Here is a 27,093-nt window from a genome sequence, read left to right as displayed (position 1 = left end):
GCTCATGTACATTTCTGGATACCTTTTCAGTGTTTTGAATATGGGTAGTGAGGATGTGTATTCACAAGAGGGCATGAATGCAAAACAAATAGTTAAATTATTTTCATGCCTGGTCTACTAGAACATCTTTTCTTAAATGTCAACCATCCACACAGGCTACATTTATCTACTGTAAATAAACAAATCAAGCAGAAAAATTACCCTTAAGAATGGTATGTGTGACTGGAAAATAACAAAACTTTATTACATCTCAGACAACTAAACACATCTACCATTTGGAAAATGTCACCAGACAGCGCAAAAAAGAAAAAGAAAAGAAAAGTAGGAAACTGAAAACAAGCTATATCTCTGAAGACGTGCAAAGAATGATATTAAAAAAAAAAAAAAAAAAAAAAAAAAACTTATGTAAAACACAATAGTATACTGGTCTGAGACAGTTCATTCATAGAGAAACATCTAACAAACAGCTGGAGGTGAAGACTGTCACACAAAACATAAATGGACAACTTGGGATGCCAAGGCATCTAAATCGGATTTTATTATTATTGGTATTTAAGAGCAAATACTGCCATTCTTCACCTCAAAGTACAGTCAAACAGATATAAATATGAAACACTCGCAACTGAAATGTGTAGGCCTATAAAGGAAACACACCAAGGAGGCTTTCCTCTCCAAAGACGGCTAATGATGCAAACAATAACAGTAAGTATCAGCTGAGATGAGTCTTGCTTCAATAAACCTCTAAGCTTATCATCTTGCAACCAAAACTTCCAACAGGAAACGATTACTCACCCACAACTCCACTACTGATACAGATATTATTTTGCAACCTCTTTGCATGCACATAAAAGGACAGAGAGCTCACAAATGAGATTCATTACTGCATAAACAACAGATGAAGGTTTTAAACTAGTTTGCATCAATATGGGCATGTGAGAAGAAGTTTTTTTTGACATGAACAATATCTTCAAGTCATGAAGAAATGAACAAGTCAACCATTCTTTTGACAAGTTTTGTTCACATGCTTTAAGAACATAATAACACGCAACTGCAAGTGCTTTAAGGGACAAAACAGAATTTTGTTCATTAAACTGAAGGTTAAGCAACAGATAATCAAAGCAGACCTCTGATGATCCGTAAGTGCATGGATCCAACAGATGCTGCCAATTGTAGGTTGCGAGACATAGTGAACTTCTCTTTCCGTTAACTCTAATTCATTGATCAATAACGGACATAAACAAAGAAAAAGACTGCAGGTTTGACTCACCGAATGGTTTATTCCCCACATGAGAACACTGAGCAGAGGGTCGCTGGCACGAAACAGCTTCACTTTCTGAGCCACGAAATGTTTCTTCTTCGTTTTTGTTTTGCTCGCAAACGATGAGACAGTGTTACCAGCCGAGGCCATTGTTTGTTGTATAACAATAAATTAACTATCACACAGTGACAAGTGCTTTAATTAAGCTAGTGGTGTCCTAACTGTCTCTTAGTAAAATATCATTTGGCATAACGTTCAGTTAGCTAACTAACCGCAGCCAGCTAGCTGTACCACTCAACTATTAGCTCCCTAGACAGATGAATAACTCGCCGAATGTGATAAAACAGTCTGCTGTTATATATAACATTAAAGTTAAGAGCAAAACGCGGTGTTGTTTTAAGTTCTCGTCCGTAAACTGCAAAAGCTCCTTAAGACTTCATTAGTAAGCCTTCCTTACTTGCTAACTAGCTAGCCCGACAAGCCAGCCTCCCCGCGGGAGCCTTTTAAACACTTCGCTTAAGGAAAAATAGTAGAAATACTGACAGATACAACTGAAAATAGAGAATGAAATGTAATCTGAACGACGTCAGTCTAATTTGAGGGAAAAAGAGCGGGTGGAGAGACATCCACTGCGGCGCTGCTCCATTAGCATGCTAACGCACCCCAGTCAGGCTAAGCCAGCAACCCTTCAAATATGTCTCAAGCAAAATCCCACTCCCACTTTCTTTCTTTGTTGTTTGTCTGCCCCGAAAAGATGTTTACTTTTAGACGAAGCCAGTATTCCGAGTGTGGAAAGTGTCCGAGTCTGAATTCGGTGTGAATTTTGTCAGCTAAATCTATATTGCTCGAAGTTGGCGTATCCGGCTCATCCGCACTGCCCGACTGACGGACTGACAGCTACACACACACACGCGCGCGCGCGCGCGCACACACACAAGCACACACACACACACACATTTTGATTTATAACTCAAATGTTTATTTTAATTAATGCCAATCTAGTTTTATAGAAAAAATAAATGGTAAGAATAGCCTTTAAAAAACACGGAATAAATTCTTATTTAGAATAACCAGGGCATGCCATAGATATTATGTGATTTGGCATAGATTGATAGATTGAAAAATTAAAATTGTGCAGAAACGTATTGCGCAGGTGCATTTTAGTTGTAGCCTACTTGAAGAATGGGTTAATTTACCAAAAGTCCATGGTGGCACTGGGGGTGTTGTGTAGTCTTATTATGGCACATGTAAGTTTCTGTGGCGCTCCCTGAAACACCTACTGCTCAAAATGCTCCTCATTCCAGCAATCATGTCACGGAGTGGGTGGGTTCTGCTGTCCATGAGTCTGAACATGATTCTCATCCGAGGTCCAGGTCTACTCCAGTGACAGCTGCTTTTCTAATGAGTTCATACCATTATAGATGGAGGAAATTCGAGATGATGCTGATACTTTTTCAACGATATAGAGTAAATGATTTAACCCGCAACACCTAAATGCCCTGTTCAAATTAGTTTCATTTATTAATTAAAGTATTTTTTTTTTGTAATAAATATAATTACATAATGAGTTTTGCATCAAATAAATAGTGCTTTTGGAATAGATTAAAATAATCTAGAACAACGAATAAGACATTGAATTGTCTCACATGGAAATAATATTACTGCATATTTCATGTTTTATGGGGGTGGCATTAATTAGCCTATACTATTACTGTTGATAGTTACCAGAAAAGATTGTTATTTTAATTTTAATATAAAATTCCTCTAATTATTAATTTAATTATTTTGTATATAATATAATAAATTATGACATCAGAGCCACCTAACGGTTCATGACAGACATATTTTAAACAAATAAATAATTAATTGACCAAGCTTGTTTCAGAGTGATTCTTGCCCCACCTACAGGTGAAATGGTAAATTACATCTGTCACCTAGCAACAGCAGCTAAACAGAAACACAAGCACACAACTTTCAGTTGTAGCAGGTATTTTTTGTCTTGTAGAATTTGTTTATTATAATCATGTTTCGTAGAGATTGTTTATTTAGGTGTTTTTGTTATTATTTATCTTGTTGGCGGGTTGACATCTAGATGGGGAAAAAAGTCAAAAAAGAGGCCGAGACATTCCAGAAAGATGTGGTGAGAACATTTTTCTTCAGTCGAGTGATTTTCCAGTGCTTTCTTGAAATATTTTCAACCTAAGTATTATTCCTTCAGTTCGACCCTCTACCTATCGAGAGCAAAACAGCAGCGACAGTGGTTCTCATGCTCAGCTCTCCTGAAGAAGAGGTGCTGGCAAAAGCTTGTGAAGCCATCCACAAATTCGCAGAAAAAGGTAACAGTCTAATCTAGTCTTACCGTCTAAGGTCATTGAGAATTTTGCAGAGGTAAGTGCTCACTGTTCCCTTGTGTGGCTTTCCTTTATTGATCAATGTGTGTGTTCTGCTGTTGTGCTGATATTTTTAGGTGATGAGAATAAGACTTCTTTGATGTGCTTGGGAGCGATTGAACCTCTTTGTCGTCTCATTTCTCACGAGGACAAGACTGTGAGCAGGAATGCTGTCATGGCTCTGGGCGTCATGGCTTCTAACAGTACGTTGGGAACAAAAATAGGTACTGCTAGTAAATCAAAGGATGTTCAGCAACATAGTTTTCATTTTTAGTTGTCATTTTTAAACAGATGAAGTTAAAAAGTGTTTGAAGACACTGGATGTGATACCTGCAGTCATCAGCAAACTGTCACCTGAAGGTACAGGCACTTTTTTCATTTTCAAATTCAATGTGCATTATATATATATATATATATATATATATATATATATATATATATACAGTGGGTACGGAAAGTATTCAGACCCCCTTACGTTTTTCACTCTTTGTTATATTGCAGCTTTTTGCTAAAATCATTTAAGTTCATTTTTTTCCTCATTAATGTACACACAGCACCCCATATTGACGGAAAAACACAGAATTGTTGACATTTTTGCAGATTTATTAAAAAACAAAAACTGAAATATCACATGGTCCTAAGTATTCAGACCCTTTGCTGTGACACTCATATATTTAACTCAAGTGCTGTCCATTTCTTCTGATCATCCTTGAGATGATTCTACACCTTCATTTGAGTCCAGCTGTGTTTGATTATACTGATTGGACTTGATTAGGAAAGCCACACACCTGTCTATATAAGACCTTACAGCTCACAGTGCATGTCAGAGCAAATGAGAATCATGAGGTCAAAGGAACTGCCTGAAGAGCTCAGAGACAGAATTGTGGCAAGGCACAGATCTGGCCAAGGTTACAAAAAAAATTCTGCTGCACTTAAGGTTCCTAAGAGCACAGTGGCCTCCATAATCCTTAAATGGAAGATGTTTGGGATGACCAGAACCCTTCCTAGAGCTGGTCGTCCGGCCAAACTGAGCTATTGGGGGAGAAGAGCCTTGGTGAGAGAGGTAAAGAAGAACCCAAAGCTGCAGGGACAGGACAACTGGTTGCAATTGAGGGAAAGATGAATGCAGCCAAGTACAAGGATAACCTGGACGAAAACCTTCTCCAGAGTGCTCAGGACCTCAGACTGGGCCGAAGGTTTACCTTCCAACAAGACAATGACCCTAAGCACACAGCTAAAATAATGAAGGAGTGGCTTCACAACAACTGTGACTGTTCTTGAATGGCCCAGCCAGAGCCCTGACTTAAAACCAATTGAGCATCTCTGGAGAAACCTAAAAATGGCTGTCCACCAACGTTTACCATCCAACCTGACAGAACTGGAGAGGATCTGCAAGGAGGAATGGCAGAGGATCCCCAAATCCAGGTGTGAAAAACTTTCCCAAAATGACTCATGGCTGTATTAGATCAAAAGGGTGCTTCTACTAAATACTGAGCAAAGGGTCTGAATACTTAGGACCATGTGATATTTCAGTTTTTCTTTTTTAATAAATCTGCAAAAATGTCAACAATTCTGTGTTTTTCTGTCAATATGGGGTGCTGTGTGTACATTAATGAGGAAAAAAATGAACTTTATGATTTTAGCAAATGGCTGCAATATAACAAAGAGTGAAAAATTTAAAGGGGGTCTGAATACTTTCCATACACCCACTGTATATATATATACTGTATATATAATGCTGTCAAATCAATTAATCACAATTAATCACATCTAACATAAAAGTTTGTAAATATATGCAAACATGTGAAAAAGTTAGGACATCTTATTGAATTCAGTGGTTTTCCATATCAGGACATAATAAAAAATCATCTGGTCCTTGGCAGGTCTTAAAATTTGGAAAATAAAATCTCAGATTAACAACAACACATTTTTACATTTATTTAGCATAAATAAAGCCAAGATGGAAACTAAGGACACACTCTGATTCAATTGCTTATAGATCCACTTTTAGCAGCAATAACTTGAATTAATCATTTTCTGTCTGACTTTATCGGTCTCCCGCATCTTTCTGGAGGAATTTTGGCCCATTTTTCTTTACAAAGTTGCTCCAGTTTATTGAGGTTTGTAGGCATTTGTCTATGCACAGCTCTCGCCACAGATTTTGTTTTTTATTTTCAGTCGGGTTGAAGTCTGGACTTGATTCTTTTCTTTTTTAGTCATTCTGCTGTAGATTTGCTGGTGTTTTTGGGATCATTGTCCAGTTGCATGACCCAATTTTGGCCGAGCTTTAGCTGTCGGACGGATGGCCTCACATTTGACTTTAGAATACTTTGGAGTTCATGGTCAACTCAATGTCTGTGAGATGCCCACTTCCTGTGACTACAAAACAAGCCCAAAATCATCAACCCTTCACCAGCATGCTTGACTTTTGGTATGAACTTGGTGCTGTGCATTATGGACAAACATGTCCACTTTGGTCTTGTCTGTCCAAAGGACATTGTTCGATAAGTCTTGTGGTTTGTTCAGATGCAACTTTGCAAACCTAAGCCATGCTGCCATGTTCTTTTTAGAGAGAAGAAGCTTTCTCCTGGCAACCCTTCTAAACATGCCATACTTGTCCCATCTTTTTCTAATTGTACTGTTATGAACTTTAACATTTAACATGTTAACTGAGGCCTGTAGAGTCTGAGGTGTAGTTCTTGGATTGTCTGCAATCTTGAGGTGAATTTGCTGGGACGTCCACTCATGGGAAGACTGGTGTGTGTTCTGAATGTCTTCCACTTGTGAATAATCTTTCCTCACTGTAAAATAATGGACTTCACATTGTTTGGAAATGGCTGTATAGCCCTTCTCAGATTGATGGCAGCAACAACTGCTTCTCTAAGATCACTGCTGATGTCTTTCCTCCTTGGCATTGTGTTAACACACAACCAAAGGCTCCAAACCAACAAAATGCCAAAACCTCTACTTTTATAGAGGTGACCACACTCGTTGATGATCAATTCATCAAAGGCATTTGATTAGCACTCTTAATTCCTATGTTAACAGTAAGGGTGTCCTTAGTTTGTCTCACATGGCTTCTCCATTTTGGCCTAGTTTTTGTTAAATAAATAATGAAACGGTGTGATATGTCATTTGTTGTTATTCATCTGAGGTTTTATTTTCCAAGACCTGCCAAGGACCAGATGATTTTTTATTATGTCCTGATACGGAAAATCATGGAATTCAATAGTGTGTCCTAACATTTTCACATGACTGTATATAGGTGTGTGTGTGTGTGTATATATATATTCTCTTTTTAATTTCTTTTCTCCTTACCTTCTTTTCCTCAGAGAATATTGCGGTCCACGAGTTTGCCACTTTGTGTTTGACGTCATTGTCAGTGGACTTCTCCTACAAGATCCAGATATTTGACCACAAGGGACTTGAACCTCTTATTCAGCTCTTGTCTAGCCCAGATCCTGATGTGAAGAAAAATTCTGTGGAGTGCATATTTAATCTTGTACAAGTAAGACAACAGATGTCAGAGTCAGACAGAAGGTCTGTTGTGAATTAGACTAAAAGACATTTGTCAGGGTGGTATTTTACAGCGCTAACAAAACACAGTTGTTAGACGAAAATGGAATTTGAAACAATTTGTATTTTCAATGATGTCATTTGATCAGCTTTAAAAGCATAACCCTTTGACTTCCAGAAGGATGCTGTTAAAATCAATTATTTGTGCACTTTTCTGCTTTTTGCACACTCAGGACATTCAGAATCGAGCGGCTGTGCAGCGTCTAAATGGACTCCCCCCACTTCTGGATCTACTGCGCTCAGAGTTCCCCGTTATTCAGCAGCTTGCACTGCGCACCATAGAGAACATCACCACTGACAGTGAAACCCGTGTGGCCTTTAGGAATGTACAGGGCTTTGACAGAATCCTTGAGCTCCTTTCGACCAGAGTAGGCTAATTATTCTCATCTGAATTATTCATGTGCACTTAGCCTTTTCGAAACTGCTCCTTAGTCACCTTCATTATGAGCAATTCAACTTCTTGTACGCAAGTTGAGAACAATTCAAGTGATTCAATCAAAATCAAGCAGCACATGATTGAGCAGTAATGGCAGCTGTGTCTCTTCCCTACAGGAGTTTAGTGAACTGCATGAGGGGGCTCTCAGGGTTATCTGTAACTGTCTGGAAGACAGCGAGGCCATGCAGCTTATTCAGACAATGGGTGGCCTGGAACAGATACTGCAATTTGTTGGCACATCCACATTGCCTGAAGCGCAGGCTAATGCAGCCAAAGCCATAGCCAGGATGGCACAGAGCAGTACGGAGAAAAAAAACCCATCATATCTTTACACTTTTTTGGCAAATGACAGTTTGTCCTCTATGTACTCTAAGACAACATGGGGAAGTACCCTTAAAAGTAAATCTTTGTACCTCATGTAAAATACATGTTTAGTACTTTAAAGGTGTAATTTGCCCAAAAATGAAAAGTCTGTAATAATTTTATAGCCCTTATGTTGTTCCAAAACTGTGGAACATAAAAGATATTTTATTTAAGAAATGTGTCTGTTTTTTTGCCCATACAATGGAAGCCAGTGGTCACCAAAATGGTTTGGTTACCAGCATTCTTCATTTATTTATTTTTTTCCCTCAAACAAAAGTAAGTCATACAGGTTTGTACTGACTTGAGGATGAGTAAATGATGACAGAATTTTCATTCTTGGACAAACTATCCAGAAGGGTACATATTAGTAATTTAAGGGCACAGTTTGTACCATAAAGGTGCATATTAGTACTTTTATGTGTTCATATTAGTACCTTAAGAGGACATATATTTTACATATTGTAAAGATACCCTTAAAGTACTAATATGTACCTGTAAATACATATATGTACCATTAAAGTAGTAATATGTCCACTTTAGGTACTCATATGTATCCTTAAATTACAAATATGTACTCTGAAAGAGCTATTTTGTCTTCTTAAGACACTAATATAATTACATAATAGCACTTTAAGGGTACATATTTGTATTTTAAGGTTGCATTAGTACTATAAAGACATATTAGTACTTTAAGGGTGTATATTTGTACTTACATGTATAAATTAATATTTTAAAATTTTAACATACTACTTCAAGGGGACATATTTGTATTTACAGGTACATATTAGTACTTTAAGCATGCATATTAGTACCTTAAGACGACATATTAGTATTTTAAGGGTACGTATAGGTGTAGCTTTAAGATATACTTATGTTTTGTGCATTTTGTCTGACAGTGTAGTAGGAACTAGTATTAAGCAAAAGAGGATTTTTTTCATAATTTAATTTTAATTGTGTAAAAATGTCTTTTTTTTTTCTCTCTCCATAAAGGTGAGAACAGAAAAATTCTTCATGAACGGAATGTAGAAAAAGCCCTTACTGATCTTCTCATGCAGGATAATGAGAGTGTGCGTACTGCTGTATGCCAGGCTGTGGCAGCAGTGAGCAAAAACCTTTCCAGCAGGGACACATTCAGATGCCTGGGTAATCTCATATACATAAAGTATCCAAGCTTATTTCCCATTTTAATTCAACATGACTTTAGTTTTGTTTAATTTATCATCTTGTCCTTTTGTGTCATTGAAGAGCCGATGTGCCTGTGTGTTTCAGATGCGATCGGGCCCATTGTGCAGCTGCTGAACAGTGAAGGAAGTGAGTTGAGAACGGCAGCCGCAGAAGCCCTGTCCAGCCTGACCAACAGCAACTATCTCAATGCTTAGTGAGGCATAATCTTGAAGTGCAACGAGATTGTATAGTCAATAAATACAGTATTGCACAACTCTAATGTACCTTTTTTTCATTTTCAGTGCTATATATGATGCAGGGGGTGACGAGCTCTTGGTGCAACAGCTGCGAGACAGCTGCACAGGAGCAGCTGTGTATGCGGCATCGGTCTTGACAAACATGGCATCGCAGGAGGAGCTGCGCAGAAGCATTCTGGCCCATGAAGCTATGCCAGCATTGGTGGAGCTGCTACACTCCACTGACAACAACACACTCATCAGTGCAATGCAGGCTGTGGCTTCACTGGCCTGTGATGCAGAGGCCAGGCTAGAGGTAGCGCTGCACAAAAAAAGTCAATTTCAAAGTCAATTTCACAATAACCACAGCTTATCAGCTGAGTGTAGAAAAAACAAACTTTTTTCTGGGTCAGGGGTGTAAAGCACGTACAGTAAATGGATATTGTTCTACATTGCATTATGTGCTGTTTCTGGTGATTGTTTTTCTGTTTTTCTTTACATGCAGCTGAGAAATGTTGGAGGCCTGTCACCTTTAGTTCAGCTGCTCAAATCGATCCATGCTGAAATTTGGAGAAATGCTTGCTGGGCAATTAGTGTGTGTGCAAACGATGAAATAACAGCCCTAGAATTGTGCAGTGCTGGGTAAGCATGTTTTATGCTTTAATACACTAAATGTTACAAGTTCAAAGTAGATATTTCTAAGTATATACATTAACACCATAAATGGAGCATGTTTCCATACTAATCGGCTTTTGATTTATATATATATATATATATATATATATATATATATATATATATATAGACATATACACAGACTGGACTCTATTTGCCCAGAGGACCCTAAGTTTTTTATAGGAGATTTTAACCACTGTATTTTAGACAAGACCTTAAGATCATATGAACAGTATATAACTTGTTCTACAACGCAGAGGAACACCACTTTAGATCTATGTTATGGTTCAGTAAATGGAGCCTATAGATCTATGGCTATGCCGCCACTTGGTGCCTCCTACCACAACAGTATTTATTTGATGCCTGTGTATAAGCCCGCGTTCAGACGTCTTGAGCGTGAGGAAAAAAACATAAAACTTTGGACAGAAGACAGCATTTCCTCTCTACAGGGGTGTCTGGAATGTACTGATTGGACTTGTTTTTATGACACTTGTAATGATATTAATGAACTTACGGATACAATGTCTGCCTATGTCAAATATTGTGTTGATATGACTATCCCATCTAAAAAAGTGGTCATTTATCCCAACAACAAGCCTTGGGTAACGAAGGAATTGAAAAGTGTTATCAACAGAAAAAAAAAGACATTCTATTTAGGGGACCTGGTAGAGAAAAAAGCTGCCTCTAGAGAAGTCAAAAATGAAATAAGGAAAGCAAAAAGCCAATACAGGAATAAAATTAAAAATCAGTATAATAGTGGGGATTTAAAGGCAGCCTGGCAAGGCATTAAAACCATGGCAGCCATTAATCAGCCTGTGTGTAGAACAGGGCAACCAATAAAATTGAGTGGTATAGATGATGGAGATTTGCCTGATATTTTTAATAAATTTTTCTGTAGGTTTGAAAGGTCGTTTTCAGATTGTCTAGTCACATTGAGAGAGACGTGGAAGCATCAGAGAGGGATAAAAATACAACAGGATAAAGTCACAACACTATTTAAAAGCATAAAAATAGGTAAGGCTCCCGGTCCTGACGCAATCTGTGGGCGTACACTCCACTATTGTGCCGAGCAGCTTAGTGAGGCTTTTACAGTTATCTTTCAAAAATGTGCTGATAGTGGGGATATACCTGATTTATGGAAAACATCAACAGTAATACCCATCCCTAAAACAAAATTTCCTAAAGAGCTCAATGAATTTAGACCAATTGCATTAACTTCCCTGGTCATGAAATGTTTTGAAAAGATCTTGAAGGACACAATCATCCCCCTAACTGTAGACAAATTAGATCCTCTACAGTTCGCATATCAAGCGGGTAAGGGAGTAGAGGATGCAAAACTTTTTATTCTTGACAAGGTGTATAAACATCTTGAGAAACCTGCATCTCATGCAAGAATTTTATTTGCTGACTTTAGTTCAGCTTTTAATAAAATGCAGCCTCACATTCTAATTGATCGATTAGTTTCATATTTTAAGTTACCTGAGCAGATCCTATTACTTATCTTAAATTTTTTAACAAATAGAAGGCAGCAGGTCTATGTAAATGGAAATATGTCATCTGTTATCGTATCAAATACAGGCTCTCCTCAGGGCTGTGTGCTTTCCCCCCTTCTTTTCATATTATACACTGACAACTGTAGGTCATCTTGGGAGAACAGCTACTTAGTGAAGTTTTCAGATGACACAGCTTTGTTGTCCCTTTTACAGGGCAACCAACCTGATCATAGCAGTGCCCTTGAGGAGTTTGCTAGATGGTGCAACGACAGTTTCCTTGACTTAAATGTGTCAAAGACCAAAGAATTAATAATAGATTTTAGGAAGGTTAGTGACGAACCAAAACTAAGTGTAATACAAAATGAAGGTGTTCAAGTGGTTCAAACATACAAGTATTTGGGCACAGTTTTTGATTCACATTTGAATTTCAGAGAGAACACTGATAGCATTATCAAGCGAGCAAACCAAAGAATATACCTACTGAGGAAGCTGAACTCCTTTGGGGTCTGTAAAAGAATTTTATGTACATTCTATCAGGCATTCATTGAGAGTCTATTAACTTTTTCTTTCTTGGGTTGGTTTAATGGTTTAGCTGTGAAAGACAAAAAGAGTTTGAGCGACATTGTTAAAGTATGCTCAAAAATTACTGGTACCCAATTAAATGATCTAAGTTCCCTCTGGAAAAAAAGAGTGGTCCAAAAAGCAGATAGAATACTGTGCCAACCACAGATGTGCTCAGGTATGGATTTGTTCTCATGCAGTCAGGTCAGCGGTATTATGTGCCAATACGGAAAACGAATCGTTACGCAAATTCATTCCTTCCCTCTGCTATAAGATTCTTGAATGAGAACCTATAACTACACAAATGGCTCTGGTATTCCACTACTTTGTTCTGTCATTGGCAGGTGAATCGTTTGTATACATTTTTAACTTTGTAATTTTTATATTTATTGTGTGCTAATAATTCTAATTAACCCTTATTGGATGGGATGGGTTGGCTGTAGAACTGAATTGCCCCCTTGGGGACTAATAAAGATATCTGAATCTGAATCTGAATATATATATATATATATATATATATATATATATATATATATATATATATATATATATATAAAAACATGAAAGGGATAGATCAACCAAAAATGAAAATTTTGTCATCATTTACTCACCCTCAAGTTGTTCCAAACCTGTATAAATTTCTTTGTTCTGCTGATGGCAAAGGAGGATACTTGGAAGAATGTCAGTAACCAAACAGATCTCGCCCTCCATTGACAAACTTCTCATTCCTGTAAAGCATCTGGACATTTTACATAATTCACATTATTCTCGGTAGCTATTTTCATTATATTGTAATCACAGTAATTTTTGTATTTAAATCAACTGAAATATAATTTAAGTAAATATTTTGAATAAATAATGGAAGAATAAACACTACCATCATATAAAAATTACAATTTACAATTTAAATGATATATTTTTTCCTCACACTTTGCATTACATTATATTTTTATGCAGATTAATTGTTTTTAATTGTTTTTAATTTGTCATAAACATTATATCGCAATGCAGTGCTACTACTATAAAATTGTAATGGTGCCAAAATAGGCTTCAATTTTTGAAATATGATCAGGACATGTTCCTGACAGGTTCTGAGAAATTTATTCTTTTAGATGTTTTTGCTGTTAAAGGCTAACTTCATTGATTGTTCTGATGTTTGGTTTTGTTGTCATCAATCTTACAGAGCTCTAGAGATACTCCAGGAAATCAACCTGTCACCACACCGTAACAACAAATTTAGTGAGCTGGCATTACAGAAGCTTCTGGACAGCAATCTATCGTTGAAGTATAGTCTGACAGGACACCTGTCAGCCAGCAATATAACCACTGATGGCTTCTACGACCCTGGACAGGTCCACATGTGAATGTTTTTCAAGAGAAAAATATATACTCAATCGTAGAGGTTGCACAAATCAATAACTTCTATTTTATCTTGCTTTCTCTTCCTCCTGCAGATAAGAATGGGTCATCAGGTTCCTACCTTAGAGGATATATCAAAACAAGCTGTCAACCAACATCGAGCCACTATTGCAGTTAATGGGAAGCCCCCGGATCAGTATGTTAAGGCCAAGAGTTATGCTTAGGAAATCCAAACCTACTGTTTTAAATTACTGTCACATGAAACTTGTTCAAACATTGTATCAAACAGCTCCACAAATAGCAGTTTTTCCTCACCGATTTAATGTATTCATAGTCATTTGGGGGGCACATTTAGTCTTTTTTCACTAGTATTTAGATCTCTTTTCACTTCTGCAATCTCACTTTAGAGACAAAACAAGTTCTTTGTGGAGAATAAAGACTTTCAGAGCCCGTCCTTTTCCAGCCCATTAGTTCTACAGCAGCACACTTGAATATTAAATACCTCTGTTGCACAACAGATAGATGCAGATAGATGAATTTCCCCCCGGGGAAAATTCTTTTGCATGCATTGGCTCTGGAATCTGGCCTAGAGCTCCCACAAGAGAAATGGGAATTCTGCCACTTGAGACCTAAGCAACAAAATTTATGCTCAGTTCAAGTTAATTACTTTACTTGACCACTTTAAATGTTTGTTTTTGTGTTTGTGGATTCGATTCTACCATATAAATTAGTTGATTTCCACAGGTGAGCACAAAGGTCATTTGATCCATATCTCTAGGAAATGTGTAGTAGTTTGCTGTTTTTGCTTTGTGGATGGGTAACACTTTATTTTAGTGACGTAGTTTCACGTTACTACATGTAATAATTATAGTAATAACAGTAAATTATGCAAAATTACAAGTATCTAACCCTAAACCAAACCCTAACTCTATAGTAAGTACATGTAGTTAATTAATATTACTCAGTACTTATTTGAGTAATTACAATGTAACTACGGCACTGTAAAATAAAGTGTAACCTGTGCATGTTAAGGTTTAAAAATGCTTCTTTCTCTTCTATCAGATCTATTACCAAGGAACCAGATGATCGTAAGTCAGACAGTCCAACAGAAACTACATCCTCATCTGTTATGAGCAGCAAAAGGAGCAGCAAAACACCAAGGTGTGTGAGTTGTGTATACTTGTGTATAGACAGTGTTGGGGAAAGTTACTTTTAAAAGTACATTATTGCATTACTTCCTAAAAAAAAGTAACTTATTGTGTTACTTAATTACTTTTTATGAAAAGTAATGCGTTACATTACTTTTGCATTACTTTTTTTCACCGGGGCTGGGCATGCTTGTTTTTTTTTTGTTTTTTTTTTAATAAAAACAAAAAAATTATATTTTTGGCAAATGTTAGAGCCCTTTCACACCAAAAGTGAAATGATTAAATGCATATTTACACCGGTACAGTAGAGGGCGCAGCTCAAACAAACCTTTCAGCTGTGCTGCAATTCTGGATCAAAGAAGAATAGGATACAGGAGAAGGAAGTTCAACTCATTTCTAAATCTACTCTAAAGTCATTTTTGCTTATTAGTATGGTTGAATTAGATCATTGAAGGTCAGCAGAAAGGACACTGGTTAATAAAGTTAGATTAAATAGATATAATTGTATGTAAAGTATATTTGTGTAATTTAATATAGTTACTGTTAATATACTGTTTTTATTAATTTACTGGATGTTTTCGTACAAGTGAGATGAGTAAATGCCTGTTCACATTTAGTCTAGAGTTACGGTAACCACAGAGTGCACACAACACCTTTGCACTTTATTTCCCTTAAAATGGGGACAGGAGAGTAGTCAGTCAACAAATTTGAAAAAGTAACTTGCATTACTTATTTGAAAAAGTTACTTAGATATTTTGCTGTAAATTGAAAAAGTAATGTGTTACTTTACTAGTTACTTGAAAAAGTAATCTGATTATGTAACTCAAGTTACTTGTAATGAGTTACCCCCCAACACTGCTTATAGATGGGTTGTTCCCACTTTATATTAGGTGGCCTTATCTACTATGTACTTACATCAAAAATAAGTACAAAATATTTATTGTGTTCATATTGTGTTGGAAAACACTTTTGCTGCTAATGAAATTGGATACACATGTAAGATGAGATGTATGTACACAATAAGTGCATTGTATCAAATGATTAATTTAAATGTAAGTACATAGTAGTTAAGGCCACCTAATATAAAGTGGGATCGACGGGTTTCCTGTAAACCATGTTTCTTGCTCTCATCTCTCTTTCTAAAGTAAAATGAAGGGAAAGGGTCAAAAAGAGGATGAGAAAAAGAAGGACGAAGATGAGAGTAAGCCGCAGCAGGAGACGGTGGTAGATGAAGCATGGAGCTTGCCGTATGACGCTGCGTTTCATAAGCTCCTCAAAGAGGCTGCCGAATCCATCTCGCCACTTCAGGATGAGGTCAAAATGTATACGGCTTTGGCCATGTGAGTTTTTTATTTTTTCATTGTCATCCCATATTCAACATCCACATGGCAGAAATGTGATAAGTGATCATTTCTCACAGGTTAGTGTGCGAGGCAATGGGCGGCCAGGTTGAGCCAGAGAAGCTGCATGACTTCCTGTGGGAACTGCACATTAGCGAGCTGAAGTTTGAAGCCTGTTCCAACATCGTTCTCATTGGAAAGATAAAAAAGGGCACCTACTTTCACAGAGCGTTGCTTTTCAAGGTAATTTATGCTCCAGAGATCCTTTGTGCTATTGACAGGACCGCCCATGTGTAAAACAGTGATCTTCAGGACTGTAATAATTTAATAACCATATAATAAAAATCAAATTTGTGAATATTTAGTGGGATGTGTCCCCAAAATTGTTCTTTGTGGTTATGAATTAGTTGCAGCAGATATTTCTGCCCAATTGTATGTAAGTGATTAATTGCAATACATTTTAGGTTCTTGCAGACCGAATTGGGCTGAGCTGCAGTCTTATAAGAGGAGAATACAACCGTGCCTGGAACGAAATCCTCATCGCCGGTCCAAAGAAACGTTATGGAAACTCTCAGCCTGAAAGCTATATTATAGATCTCATGCACCAACCTGGAAACCTTATGAAAAACAACTCACCAGCAGCTCTGGCATATCAGACCATTTAATAACTATAACATTGGTTAAGGCATCATTTATCATTTTTAAGACATATTTTATTTATTATAATCTGTTAAAATGAAGTGAATTCAATTCTAATAAAGTATTATCAAAACTGATGTGTATTCTGGTTAAATTTTCTTTACATTGAATCATCTCTGATGATAATAACTGGTTGAGGAAGGCGGTAAGGTCAAAGTCTACGATGAAATAGACTGATGATAAGAGCGAAAACATTCCAATAAGACGGAAAACAACTCAAAAATCATATTTTTCAAAACTTCGATGCGCATGATGCGGTTAGTCCACTGACAAAAGGTGCAAAGTTTGATCAGCTAGTCGACCGTGACCCATAAAGTAGGCTATGTGAGTTGTGACCGTTTTCCGGTGCTCGAGCTGTGAGGGGGGATGAAGACAGCTGAGCTCAATTCAGCTTCTTTTCAGTCTATTGAGTAGCCCATGTTAACTAATAGAGGAGAAAGTCAGGCCACTGCATGAAATAATATGTCGAGAAAAATGTCACGTTTTCTAGTTCGCTTCTCCTCTATCGTTTCCAGCGGAGCAACTGCCAAATCAATTTTACCTCAAAAGAGGATATTTGTAGGGATTCGGCTGATTTCTACATCTACGGGTAGGGGTTTATTTCGATATATATTGTGTTTCAAAAATGAATTGCCTCAAGATATTCTTTCAATTGTAATTATTTTGTATTTTGTCTACTTGCAATTGCATTTAGTTATCTAGTGAGTCGGTGCAAAGTGCAGTTATTCTAGTCATGTCGCTCAGAACATGCATGCGTGACCTGATTACTCAAATGCAGTGTTGGCTTTTGAGAAAGGCCTGCAAAAGAAAGTTTATATGTGATGAATGATTTAAAAAAAAAAAGAAAAGAAAAGAACAATTAACGAAAACTTTTATTACCTGTAGTCTACATCAACCTGTCCTGCAGCGACGCCGGAAATTACACGAATTCAAATACAAATGCAATTAAAATACAAAATAGCAGTGTTTGACTGATAATGATCTACAAAATAAAGTAAATAATATTAGCTATATATATATATATATATATATATATATATATATATATATATATATATATATATATAATAGATAATTTTAGATATAATAATTGTATATATTTTAATGTTTCTTAGGTATGATCATACATTTGATTTCTTTTATTTTTGTTTTTAAATTGAGATTTGAGACAAACCATCTAATACCACAAAAACAAACAGAAAACATACATTATTAAATCCATAGTGTTGGTGGTAATGATGTCACTTCCTAGAGAATGATGTCATTAAAGACCAGACTTTTGTTAAAGGGACACTACAGAAGACCAACATGATGAATGTGAAACCTGTAAACCTGAAAAATTGTTACTAATTAAAACAATATTCCCAAGATGAAGTTTTGTTTAAAACATGTTCATTAGGGAAATGTTTCGTATGGGTTTCAAATATTATCCAGTGTACATAAATAATGAGGACAAAATGTACTGCATTTACGACTCTGGCTGTTTGTGCAGGTTTGCAGTCATTGACACGTTATGACCAGTCCACGGATTGGCAGAGGAAGCTGACTCCAGAACAGTACGTTGTTACAAGAGAAAAGGGAACAGAGGTGGTAAGTTAACAAAGCAATAATAATGTATAAACAACAATACATATGTGTAAGCATATGCACAACATTGCATAGCTTGCACAATTTTGGATACTTTAATATTTCTTTAAAAACATGTACCTTTTTTTTATTTCCTAGCCGTTCAGTGGCATCTACCTGAATCACAATGAGGTGGGTATGTACCACTGTGTTTGCTGTGACTCCCCTCTTTTTAGGTAAGAATTTTTAAAAACCAAAATCAAAATACAATTAAAAGTGTGTAATTCTCCTTTAAGACACTCTGATACTTTAATGACAGTATTTACAATTATAAAGAAAAACATTAATGATAAACAATTAATATTAAATATAAAAATATTAAATTATTAAATATGAGAAATATATATATATATATATCTATATATATATATATATATATATATATATATATATACAGTGAAACCAAATGTATTCAGACACCTTGAACATTTCATTCATTAATACAGTTTGTTCACTATAGTTTAAAAAAATGGTAATAAAATATGAAAAGATCTCAGAGTTAAACTGTGTCAGAAAAAAATAATCTTAATTATGTCCGATAACACTTAAAGGAACACTCCACTTTTTTTGAAAATAGGCTCATTTTCCAACTCCCCTAGAGTTAAACAGTTGAGATTTACCGTTTTCGAATGCATTCAGCCGATCTCCGGTTCTGGTGGTACCACTTTTAGCATAGCTTAGCATAGTTCATTGAATCTGATTAGACCGTTAGCATCGCGCTTAAAAATGACCAAAGAGTTTTGATATTTTTCCTATTTAAAACTTGACTCTTCTGTAGTTAAATCGTGTACTAAGACCGACAGAAAATAAAAAGTTGTGATTTTCTAGGCTGATATGGCTAGGAACTATACTCTCATTCAGGCGTAATAATCAAGGAACTTTGCTGCCGTATCATGGCTGCAGCAGTGCAATGATATTACGCAGCGCCCGTGAGCCCCTGCTTGCACAGGGAACGTGCCTTGCAACCATGGAGACGTTTGTGAGAGACGCTAAGTAATATCATTGAACTGCTGCAGCCATGATACGGCAGCAAAGTTCCTTGATTATTACGCCTGAATGAGAGTATAGTTCCTAGCCATATCAGCCTAGAAAATCGCAACTTTTCATTTTCCGCCGGTCTTAGTACACGATGTAACTACAGAAGAGTCAAGTTTTAAATAGGAAAAATATCAAAACTCTTTGGTCATTTTTAAGCGCGATGCTAACAGTCTAATCAGATTCAATGAACTATGCTAAGCTATGCTAAAAGTGGTACCGCCAGAACCGGAGAAAACTCAACTGTTTAACTCTAGGGGAGTTGGAAAATGAGCCTATTTTCAAAAAAAGTGGAGTGTTCCTTTAAGCAAAACATGTTCAGGTCAAAGTGTCTGAATAATTTTTGGTCCCAAATTGTTATCAGTTTTACTGGTAGTCCACTGTATGAAGAAATTTTGGGTATAATATGTCACATTTTGGTTTATTTTGCTATCCTCACTTACATAAATGGACTATAGTGTCCTGCACACACTAGTAAAAAAATATCTAGTATCTGAATAATTTTTGGTTTGACTATATATATGTTTTGCATAAGTTAAAACTTGCAAAGATAAATACATTTCTGCCTTTCGGTCCAATAGCTCAGAAGCAAAATATGATGCAGGAACTGGGTGGCCGTCCTTCCATGAGGCTCACGGGACATGGGAAAAAGACGAGAGTCATGCCAACATTGTCCGTCGCCCTGACAACTCGCTTGGTAGCACAGGAACAGAGGTTATCTGCAAACATGTGAGTGCAGGACACAATGATGTCAGCCAGTTGAGTTATTGTGTTGGCAATGGTAACATACGGTGTGTAATGAATAAAAATTCACCCCCTTCATTTCAGGTTCCCAGATACCACTGTAACATGTATTTTGTTTTATAGTGTGATGCCCATCTTGGACATGTCTTTGATGATGGTCCAGATCCGACTGGCCAGAGATTCTGCATCAACAGTGTAGCTCTAAACTTTAAGCCCAGAGAAAAATAATGCAGAGACATCCAGCAGTTATATCCTTGGATAGGATTTTACAGTTATTCAGTACAAATAAAGAAAACAGATAGCATTTGAATAATAAATGTCCATTGTGGTATGCTATGAGTTACAGTTTACAAGGTTTATTTTGAGAAAAAAAAAAAAAAAAACGTTTGGAGGTTGTGTGAAGATAAAGTTGCAGATTAAACATCTCATATCCCCCACCTCAAAAAGGTGTCATTATTTTCCTATCCACAGTAATGATGAATTTTGATATCTTGTATTTTTGCATATAAATATACATTAAAGTGGTAGTTCACCCAAAAATGAAAATTCTGTCATCATTTAGTTGTTCCAAACCTGTATGAATTTCTTTCTTCTGCTGAACACAAACGAAGATATTTTGAAGAATGTCAGTAACCAAACAATTGATGGACTCCACTGACTTCCATAGTATGGAGAAAACAACAACAACATAAAAACATGGCATTTGTCAAAATATCTTCTATTGTGTTCAGCATAAGAAAGAAATTCATACAGGTTTGGAACATCTTAGGGGTGAGTAAATAATGACAATTTTCATTTTTGGGTGAACTATCCCTTTAAAATCTGAGAATGCACTCACTTTACACTCATAAAAATAAAGGTTCCAAAAGGGAGTTTCACAGTGAAGCCTTAGAAGAAAAGAACCTTTCAGTCAACACTTAAAAGAACAATTTTGAAGAACATTTAAAAGAACCTTTATTAAATGGAAAGTTTCCATGGATGTAAAAGGTTCCTCATGGAAAATCAATGCCAATAAATAACCTTTCCTTTTAAGAGTGTATGACAAAAAAAAAAAAAGTTTGTAAATGACATGTTTGGTTGTATCAAAGTGAATATTGTCAGAAATCGACATTTTGTGTGGGTTTGTCGAGGGGTTAATGATAAACTTGAGGAGAGGGTCATCATCCTAATCTGTGTGTGGCAACACTGGATAGTTTACTGACTCTTATTAGCGAATGTCTAGCTGTAGAGGAGGGTTGTTATAATGCGTTTTAGTAAAGCAACAGATTAAAAAAAACCCAACTGATTCCATGAGTCGCTTTTGGCTACATCTGTTCTTTGTGCTCGCGTGGCTCAGTTTCTGGGAGCCTGCCGAGGCACGAAGAGCACGGTTTAAACCAACACCACCGAAGCCAAAGAAATCCGAGGCAGAAAAAGCTATTGAAAAACTAGCTCCAGGTCAAAACATCAACATTGATCAGGTATATTTCAACATACTTTATGTCAAAGCAATTAAGTTAATTCGTTTTGGCACGCTCATCATCTGAACATTATTCACATTGATAGGCCATTAATCTTGCCCTGTGTTGTTTCAACAGACGGCAAATATATTTCTTTATAAATGCAGTATGCACACAGAATTATATTTACACTATCTTATTTAAAAAACACACACACTACACTCTCTCTAGATGAGTGGGAAGTGGTACCTGCTTACTGTAGCATCACGGTGTAAGAATCTTCTGGAAAGCGGCTTCAAAGTGGAGAGCACGGCTGTCACTTGGACTGTCACTGGTGACAAGGTGTCTGTCAGCACTGTGAGAAAACTGTAAGTACTCCTTATGTCACAAGGGGGAGCACTTTACTGAGTTCAAGTCTTGCCAGCTGATTTTAGTTCGCTTTATAATATCGATTACTCCGAATATTGGTAAAATTAAGATTAAGATCATAATCGAGATTAAGATTTTGTTGTATTGACCCTTGTAAGGTCCACCCAATGTGGTGTGTCCAATGGTGTGGCTAAAGGCTTCCAGCTATTTTTGTGTCTTCGATTACTTATTAAAGAATTTAAAGTTAGGCCTAAATTCAACTCTTATCTGACTGCATTTTATCATGACCCCGACTTTAGGTTGGAATGGCATTGGATTGGGCTATAGGTCATTTATATAATAGGCTAATTTAGGCTGCTTAGACATTTGATTATTCTATTTAAAGGATTAGTCCACTTTCAAATAAATTTTTCCTGATAATTTACTCACCCCCATGTCATCCAAGATGTTCATGTCTTTCTTTCTTCAGTCGAAAATAAATTAAGGTTTTTGATGAAAACATTCCAGGATTATTCTCATTATAGTGGACTTCAATGGACTCCAAACGGTTGAAGGTCAAAATTACAGTTTCAGTGCAGCTTCAAAGGGCTTTAAATGATACTAGATTAAATGTGGTTAAAGTTACCATATATTCACGGAGACAAGAGCCGTCAGTATTTTCATTATTAAACACTTGCAGTCTGTATAATGCATAAACACAACTTCATTCTTTATAAATCTCTCCAACAGTGTAGCATTAGCCGTTAGCCACGGAGCACAGACTCAAATTCATTCAAAATCAAATGTAAACAATATAACAGTAAACAATACTCACATAATCCGATGCATGCATGACAAACACTTTGTAAAGATCCATTTGAGGGTTATATTAGCTGTGTAAACTTTGTTTAAGCACTGTTCAAGGCAAGCGCGAGCTCCGTGGGCGTGGAGCACGAGAATTAAAGGGCCAGTAGCCTTGAATCGGCTCATTTATAATGATGCCCCAAAATAGGCAGTTGAAAAAATGAATTAAAAAAAATCTATGGGGTATTTTGAGCTGAAACTTCACAGACACATTAAGGGGACACCTTAGACTTATATTACATCTTTTTTTAAAAAGTTCTAGGGCACCTTTAAGTAGCTTTTATAAACATGCCCTAGAAAAAAAACATTACTGGTATGCATCTTGAGACAAAACAATTGCACTGACATATTTTAAGATATGTCAGTGCAAATTGCTTACAGTTAAAATGGCTAAAATATGCATTTTAGTCTGGGACTAGCTTAAGCCTTGTCTGTGAAACTGTGGGATAGTCTGATTTGCCCTATGCTTCATCTATCCTGAGCTCTAGGTGCTTAACCATGGATGCAGATTTGCGGAAACATGGATGCAACGTAGGCATAATCTACAGTGCTAAAGTTTATAATTTAAAAGTAGATCAAAATAAAATCAGATGTAACAAATTATTATTAGTCAGGTAAATGTATCATGCAAATTACATGCATTGAACATAATCAATACAAAACATCAAATGTTCAGAAATCGGACATCTGAAAAATACATAATGCTGAGTGTATGGAAGACTCTCGGCATTACAGGCTAATGTGGCCCTGAGCCCTTTGCAACATTTCTTTAAATGCTCAAAAATACTCACCCCCAAAACAAGACAAAACATCCTCCAAATGAAGGCATGAATTAACTATTGGAATTTGCATTAATTAAGGTCCCAGACCTGGGTAGTTTATACCCTATTGGGGACAGAATGTAATTTGCATCAAAGAGCCTATGAAAGGGGACAACCTCCACAATGTGTAAAGTTCTAAAACAGGATGAGACCTTTGTAGTCACACTGAGACACTTAAAATGATACCAAACATGTATAGCAATTTTTCACATTAAACCATATGTGACTCAGGACCACAAAACCTGTCATAAGGGTCAATTTTTTTAAATTAAGATTTATTCAGTATTTTACCGAGAAACAACTGTTTGAAAATCTGGAATCTGAGGGTGCAAAAAAATTTAAAATATTGAGAAAATAGCCATTAAAGTTGTCCAAACGAAGTCCTTAGCAATGCATATCCACTAACAAAAATGCATTTTTGATATATTTACGGTAGGAAATTTACAAAGTATATTCATGGAACACGATCTTTACTTAATATCCTAATGATTTTTGGCTTAAAAGAAAAATCTATAATTTTGACCCATACAATTTATTGTTGGCTATTGCTACAAATATACCCATACGACTTATGACGGGTTTTATCGATTTATAGATTTTTTGGGTGAATTAGGTGATCTCAGCATGTGGAAAGAAGAGAGAGAGAGAGAGAGAGAGAGAGGGGTGGGTGGGGGGGGCGGGGGGATAGAATAAAAGAAATGCAGATAAGACAGTACTGAGGTGTGATGACTGTGATCTACTCAGTGTGATTGTGTCTTGGATTAGAATGCTAATTTTGCGGGAGAGTTCAAATGTTAATTTCCAAGAAAAGTCCTTTGTTTTCTTAGAAAGTGGCCCTCAGGTCCTAGACAGCTTGGCACCAGCATTACACTATTAGATAATTACAGCTGATGCAGCAAAAGCATTGGATAGTCAAGAAACAACTTGTCTTTTCAGAATAATTTGTTTCTCTTTTATTTAAATTGCTAAGACATGTCTAAAACTATTCAATAATTCAAATTAAACATAAAAAACATTTTATTTTATATAATAAAATTATATATATATATATATATATATATATATATATATATATATATATATATATATATATATATATATATATATATATATATATATATATATATATATATCAAATTATTTTACATCAATTATAAAATTTTAAAATTAGAATTCAAATTAGAATGTATTTATCCATTGTGCTTTTTCCTAATGTCAGTAATTTTGAGTGCTGGGAGATCAAGCAGAACTACATGAAAACAAAGACCCCTGGCCAGCTCTTTCTCAAAGGTAGGTATCTGGTGCAGACTGAACTCCACTGACCACCAGACCAGAGTTCAAAGTCTGTCATTCTTACCACTATCTAAACTGATGGTTTCCTATTGTGAAATTTTCCTTGACCTGGACTGCTTACATCTGACAGTCAAAGGAAAAGGTTTGGGAAAAACCTCAGACAACCAGCAATGATTAAGCATGACACTTTCATAAAGGACAGTAGACCTGCATTTAACTCATTATAATATTTTGGTTGGTGATATTAGGGTTATGGTTAGGGTTTTGTTTAATGTCATTTGGTTAACATATGCACAGTTTACTGTAGTACAAGTACAAGTGTATATCAAGGACACTGTAATAAAGTGTTACTAGTATTTTCTCTCTGGACAAATAGTGTCAGTTAAAACATATTAGGTATTAACATAATTGCATTAACAACAAAATATTTGCAAATAATGCTATAACATCTTTTTTTAGTATTATTATTTTCCTATCAGCTTCACACAGGCAGAGTCCCACTAGTTTGACAAATTATTTGTCCAAATACCTGTCTTCATTTTAAACAGTAGCCTATATCTATCATTTAAACCCTAAAAAATAAATGCTACTTGGTTTGATTTTTTTAATCAAATACAGTGTCACTCAAATGTTTGTAAGTCTCATAGTCTTTTTGAAGCTACTGTCTTTTCATCATTCCTTTATGCAGGTAAGAGACCTGATGAGAATATGGACATAATGGTGCTTGAGACGGACTACAGCTCATATGCAATGCTGGTTTTTAAGAGAGCAGGGAAAATTACCATGAAACTATATGGTAGGTTTGCCTATGGTAGTGCCTATTTTAGCCTAAACTTCTCACACCCATCCTTTATTGTCATAATGGCATCAGTATGTAGTGTTTCCATTAGGATTATCTAAAAAGCCCACGTGTGTTTTACAAATGACCATTTTTTGACCATCAGTATTTGTGGAGCCTATTGTGAAAAAGTGCATCGTTTCAATAAATCATTTGTTTCTTTTGAAAGGACGGTCGAGTGAAGTGCCTGATAAAATCGTGGATACATTTGAGGATCGTGCAAAGACATTCAATTTGGGATTGGACGTCATTTTCCAGTATCCCGACTATGGTGAGACAAAGGACAAATAGTCCTGTTATAATAAATCGGTTAATAAACTCTTTTTGACTCGAGACTCTTTTCCAGGGTTCTGCGAGTCCACAGAAAAGGTCCTGGGTAAGATCTAAATGTGTTTGTTTTTACATCGGCTAAGTGATATTTTATGATGTAAGACATTTAAGCCTATATTGTGAAGTAACCCAATAATTGTTATACTCTTATATAAATCATATTCGCGAACGAAACGTTATTTTGTATTGGTTCTTTTTAATGATTCAAATGTACCGATTCGCAAAGCGTATATAAATATTCGACAATAATGAAGAACACTGACAGAATAAACAAAGTATTCGAATACGGAGTGATAAACTATTTACCTGAATATTTATTTCACTGTATACAATAGCACGTAAAACCCCGTGCGAGAAGTTCTGCGAACTGATTCAAAAGAATCGATTCGCTAAATGAATCATATTTCTTAACTTCTCAGCGTCGTTGCTTGGTGTCAGGCAACATTTACTGATTGGTTGAAAGAATTTTTACATCCTACAGAAAGAGCCAATCCAACCATTTGTGCATCTCCCGCTTGTTATAATCACGTTTTTGGTTTTAATGGCATGTGTTGCTAAACTTGCATAACCTCAAAAATTAGGTTTTGTAACAAAAAAAAAAAAAAAAAAAAAAATCCTGCATGCATAACTTTGTATAATATCTCATTTTTCCTAACAACTCTATAATTTCTTCTCCACCAGATATGACCTAAGACTGACTGGCCTGCATCTTTGATTTTGAGCACTGTGAGAATTACAAAAATAAAGTTATTTTGTAATTTCAAGGTTTTGTGTGTTTTACAATAGCATTTAACATAACAAGTGGGATAAGTGGGACCTACAAATTGAGAAAGGCCCATCCCCTAATCCATAATATTAGGTTACATCCTTGAAAATACGCATCGAAAGTGGTGTTTTTCCTCAAGCCATTCTTGATGTAAAAAAAAGTTCTTATAAAACAAGACAATCTTGGTAAGATTATGTGGTTTGTGATGTAACTCTCAAAACAAGACTCTGCCTGCCCACCCTTTTCAGAGTTACACAACACAAAGTGGTAAACATGTTGCATATCCATCCA

The 27,093-nt window shown here is 36.1% G+C and overlaps 4 protein-coding genes across 4 annotated transcripts in view; 3 read left to right on the top strand and 1 right to left on the bottom strand.

The window, feature by feature from the left end:
• pip4k2aa (phosphatidylinositol-5-phosphate 4-kinase, type II, alpha a) overlaps nucleotides 1-2,151 on the bottom strand; it is a 37,128-nt gene extending 34,977 nt beyond the window's left edge. The window contains exon 1 of the mRNA XM_067378024.1: nucleotides 1,268-2,151. Within this exon, the coding sequence (XP_067234125.1) occupies nucleotides 1,268-1,408 (141 nt within the window). The 5' untranslated portion in view covers nucleotides 1,409-2,151. The remainder of the gene's footprint in view (nucleotides 1-1,267) is intronic.
• Nucleotides 2,152-3,350: 1,199 nt separating this feature from the next.
• On the top strand, nucleotides 3,351-16,664 carry armc3 (armadillo repeat containing 3). The gene is made up of 17 exons (XM_067378372.1): nucleotides 3,351-3,398; nucleotides 3,477-3,594; nucleotides 3,726-3,851; nucleotides 3,940-4,008; nucleotides 6,981-7,156; nucleotides 7,398-7,592; nucleotides 7,777-7,960; nucleotides 9,014-9,166; nucleotides 9,293-9,401; nucleotides 9,490-9,739; nucleotides 9,929-10,065; nucleotides 13,336-13,504; nucleotides 13,607-13,707; nucleotides 14,574-14,672; nucleotides 15,805-15,999; nucleotides 16,080-16,242; nucleotides 16,464-16,664. Exons 1-17 carry the CDS (start codon nucleotides 3,351-3,353, stop codon nucleotides 16,662-16,664), a joined length of 2,493 nt encoding a protein of 830 aa, XP_067234473.1.
• A 298-nt stretch (nucleotides 16,665-16,962) lies between these two features.
• On the top strand, nucleotides 16,963-20,508 carry msrb2 (methionine sulfoxide reductase B2). The gene is made up of 5 exons (XM_067378425.1): nucleotides 16,963-17,287; nucleotides 18,191-18,288; nucleotides 18,424-18,500; nucleotides 19,941-20,088; nucleotides 20,227-20,508. Exons 1-5 carry the CDS (start codon nucleotides 17,161-17,163, stop codon nucleotides 20,329-20,331), a joined length of 555 nt encoding a protein of 184 aa, XP_067234526.1. The 5' UTR covers nucleotides 16,963-17,160; the 3' UTR covers nucleotides 20,332-20,508.
• Nucleotides 20,509-21,302: 794 nt separating this feature from the next.
• On the top strand, nucleotides 21,303-26,843 carry c8g (complement component 8, gamma polypeptide). Its single transcript, XM_067378156.1, has 7 exons — nucleotides 21,303-21,563; nucleotides 21,774-21,910; nucleotides 24,795-24,865; nucleotides 25,557-25,664; nucleotides 25,876-25,977; nucleotides 26,053-26,082; nucleotides 26,718-26,843. The coding sequence occupies exons 1-7, from the start codon at nucleotides 21,393-21,395 to the stop codon at nucleotides 26,726-26,728; spliced, it is 630 nt and encodes a 209-aa protein (XP_067234257.1). The 5' UTR covers nucleotides 21,303-21,392; the 3' UTR covers nucleotides 26,729-26,843.
• Nucleotides 26,844-27,093: the final 250 nt, after the last annotated feature.

Source organism: Chanodichthys erythropterus, chromosome 23, assembly GCF_024489055.1.
Source record: "Chanodichthys erythropterus isolate Z2021 chromosome 23, ASM2448905v1, whole genome shotgun sequence".
Taxonomy (NCBI): Eukaryota; Metazoa; Chordata; class Actinopteri; order Cypriniformes; family Xenocyprididae; genus Chanodichthys; species Chanodichthys erythropterus.
Note: the sequence above shows the minus strand (reverse complement) of the source record. Positions and strands in the feature narration are given on the sequence as shown.